The sequence below is a fragment of the Oryza glaberrima genome, chromosome 10 (assembly GCF_000147395.1).
Source record: "Oryza glaberrima chromosome 10, OglaRS2, whole genome shotgun sequence".
Lineage (NCBI taxonomy): Eukaryota > Viridiplantae > Streptophyta > Magnoliopsida > Poales > Poaceae > Oryza > Oryza glaberrima.
Window position 1 is genome coordinate 4775640 of NC_068335.1, and position 2789 is coordinate 4778428.

Consider the following 2789-nt stretch of genomic DNA (forward strand, 5'->3'; position numbering starts at 1 on the left):
TTCATCATAAAATAATAATCAAACACACTTTGATTTTACACATTAGCCCCTTTTCTCTTTTGGTTTTAACAAATTTGTGCCTGTAAAATATCATTCACTTACAGTTAATTTCATCGGCTTGAAGTTTTTTTTTAAAAAAAATCCATCTCCATCGGTCAAAACTCGGAATAAATGCATTGTTTTAATTATACATACTCATAACATGGTATTTCAAATTTTGTTACAGATCCAAACATATTAACATTCCGAGTACATATGATAGTAATTAAGAATTATTTTACAACACAAGGACCTTTGTTTACAACATTTAATAGAATTGAGAACACAAACATGCATGCCGGTGGATCGTAATCTCACTGATGCGTGATCAATTGATTCAGTGTCACGCACTCACTAAATACTCTACCGAGGTGAAATACCAAAACAGCAGAAGAGGACCTTTGCATTTTATTCTTGATAGTGTTGATTAATTTCCCTTCAAACCACGTGAGAGTGGGTTACGCAGCACGATTGTCTCTATTGTGACTCCAGGTCCAAAGGCCAGCAACACTCCCCACTCAGGCTGTTGCTGCATGTCTTCTTCCTTCTCCCGACGGCGGCGTAGTTCATCAAGAACAAATGCAATTGTTGCACCACTCATGTTCCCGTACTCACTCAGCACTTGGCGGCTCGCCGCAAGCTTCCATGGCTGCAGTTGGAGCTTGTCCTCTATGTTATCAAGGATCGCGCGGCCGCCAGGGTGCACTGCCCAGAAGAGGTCGTTCCAGTTAGGATCTGTGTTTCCGACAGATCGGAACGCATCGAGCAAGCACTGATGGATGTTGTCCTTTATCAATGTCGGCACCTGGATGGAGAGGTGAAAATCTATGCCACTACTAGTGGCCTGCATTCCGAGTGCGTGCTCGGTTCCTGGTATCATGGTTTGTGAGGCAGCAACCATCTCAAATAGTGGATGCTCGCCATCGGCCGAGGGGTCGGCACCGACGATGACTGCGCCAGCACCATCCCCGAACAGTCCATGGCCAACGATTTTACTTTCATCCGGGGTAGAGAAGCATATCAGGGTCAACTCAGAGCAGGCTACGAGGACACGCGCACCGCGGTTATTCTCGGCAATCTCCTTTGCAAGCTGGAGTGCCCTGCCACCACCTGAGCAGCCGTGAAGACTGAGAATGGTGCGAGAAACGGAAGGGCGAAGTCCGAGCAATGACGCCAATTGGAGGTCAGCGCTAGGTGCACGACAGCCTGAGTAGGTGCTGAAGATAAGGTGGGTGATGTCAGTAGCCGGACGACCCCACTCAGCAATGGCTTTCCGTGCAGCGGACTCGGCGAGCTTGGGGACCTCGGTAGCCACGATGTCTACACGGGTTTCAAGGGAGGGCACGTGTTTGTCAATGATCTCTGGGTGGGCATGGATGATCTCGGTATTAAGGTGGATATAGCGCTTCTCTATACCAGATTTATGACCTGAAATACAAAAGGAAAACCCACGCGTATATTGGTTAGTACTTAGTAATCCTGAGGTTAGATATAAAAAATTAAAACATATGGTTGGACATTTATACATACTTCAAATTGAAATATGACGAGCAATTAATGTTTGCTTGAATAATTATTACAAAACGTAAAATATATGATATTATGCAAGCACTTCCCTTAACAAATTAAATCACACTTTTGATTTATAGGAAGATGTACATGTCTAAATTTTCGGAAAAGCGCCATATTACTTGAGTTTTATTCAAGCACCAGTTGTCTGAGGATGTAGTCGTGAATCCATAACTCTACCAATTAAGTTCCACATCACAGTGCCAACAATTATGAACATGTGAGTTCTATTTCAGTAGAAAGATTAGTAAGATCGCAAAATCTATTTCGAGAGGCATCTATTTATAACGAGCGACACGGATAATTACGTGAGAAGTACTAGTAGCGTGACCGCAAAATCTATTTCGAGAGGCATCTCGATTTAGACTTAACGAGCGACGCGGACAATTACGTGAGAAGTACTAGTAGCGTTACAGACATGCATCAAGTAGATTTTGCTATTAGGTTGTGCATATTTTTTTTCTTCTTATGAAATTTTCTCATATGCATGGATTTATCTTTGACTTTCCTTTCATGTGTTTTTGTTAAAAGCGTACACTTCCTTATATGTACATGAGTTCTGTGGCGTGTATGTGTGATGGTAGCGTGAGGAGGTGACAATAGGTGGAACAGCTAGCTATCATATTTAACAAACCATGACAGCAAAAATTATTTTTTTTGTTCGAACAATTACAACACAAATATATGACATCATGAAAACACTTTTCTTAAAAACACATATTTAATTTCTATATGTGTCCTACCAAATATTTAGGTTTATAGCCTCTTTTTATCTCTACATACCATAAATATATATATGGTTCATATTGAATGATAGCAGTATACTCCTTGATATCTAAGCAATTGCATTTTTTTTCTCAATAGAGTTAATAAAACATGATTAATAATAATGATGATAAGTGCAACGATCAATTTACTTACATATCCTTTTCATCTTGTCCTTTAACTCAGTAAGGTGCTCGCTCTTGGTTAGACCAAAGTAGTAGTCAGCAAAGTCATCTTGAAGGATGATGTTTTCCGGGTTTGCAGTGCCGATGGCGAGGACCGTGGCAGGGCCTTCCGAATGCTGTGTGCACCTGCGGCTGTCAACAATAGCGGCGGTAGTTGCTCCAGGCATGGTCGATGTAAAAGAAAGAACTTATGCTTGTGAAATTAGTTGCCTTAAGAGAGAAAGAGGTGGA

The 2789-nt window shown here is 41.6% G+C and overlaps 1 protein-coding gene across 1 annotated transcript; it reads right to left on the reverse strand.

Moving 5' to 3' along the window:
- Window positions 1-215: 215 nt before the first annotated feature.
- LOC127753231 (bisdemethoxycurcumin synthase-like) lies at window positions 216-2789 on the reverse strand. Its single transcript, XM_052278703.1, has 2 exons — window positions 2530-2789; window positions 216-1467 (listed from the first exon to the last, which is right to left on the reverse strand). Exons 1-2 carry the CDS (start codon window positions 2723-2725, stop codon window positions 467-469), a joined length of 1197 nt encoding a protein of 398 aa, XP_052134663.1. The 5' UTR covers window positions 2726-2789; the 3' UTR covers window positions 216-466.

Bases quoted from the DNA above. Each gene is read 5' to 3' on its own strand.
- LOC127753231 (XM_052278703.1), bottom strand. From the start codon at position 2,725: ATGCCTGGAGCAACTACCGCCGCTATTGTTGACAGCCGCAGGTGCACA. The intron at 1,468-2,529 runs GTAAGTAAATTG...TTTGTATTTCAG, and splicing joins GGACAAGATGAAAAGGATAT to GTCATAAATCTGGTATAGAG.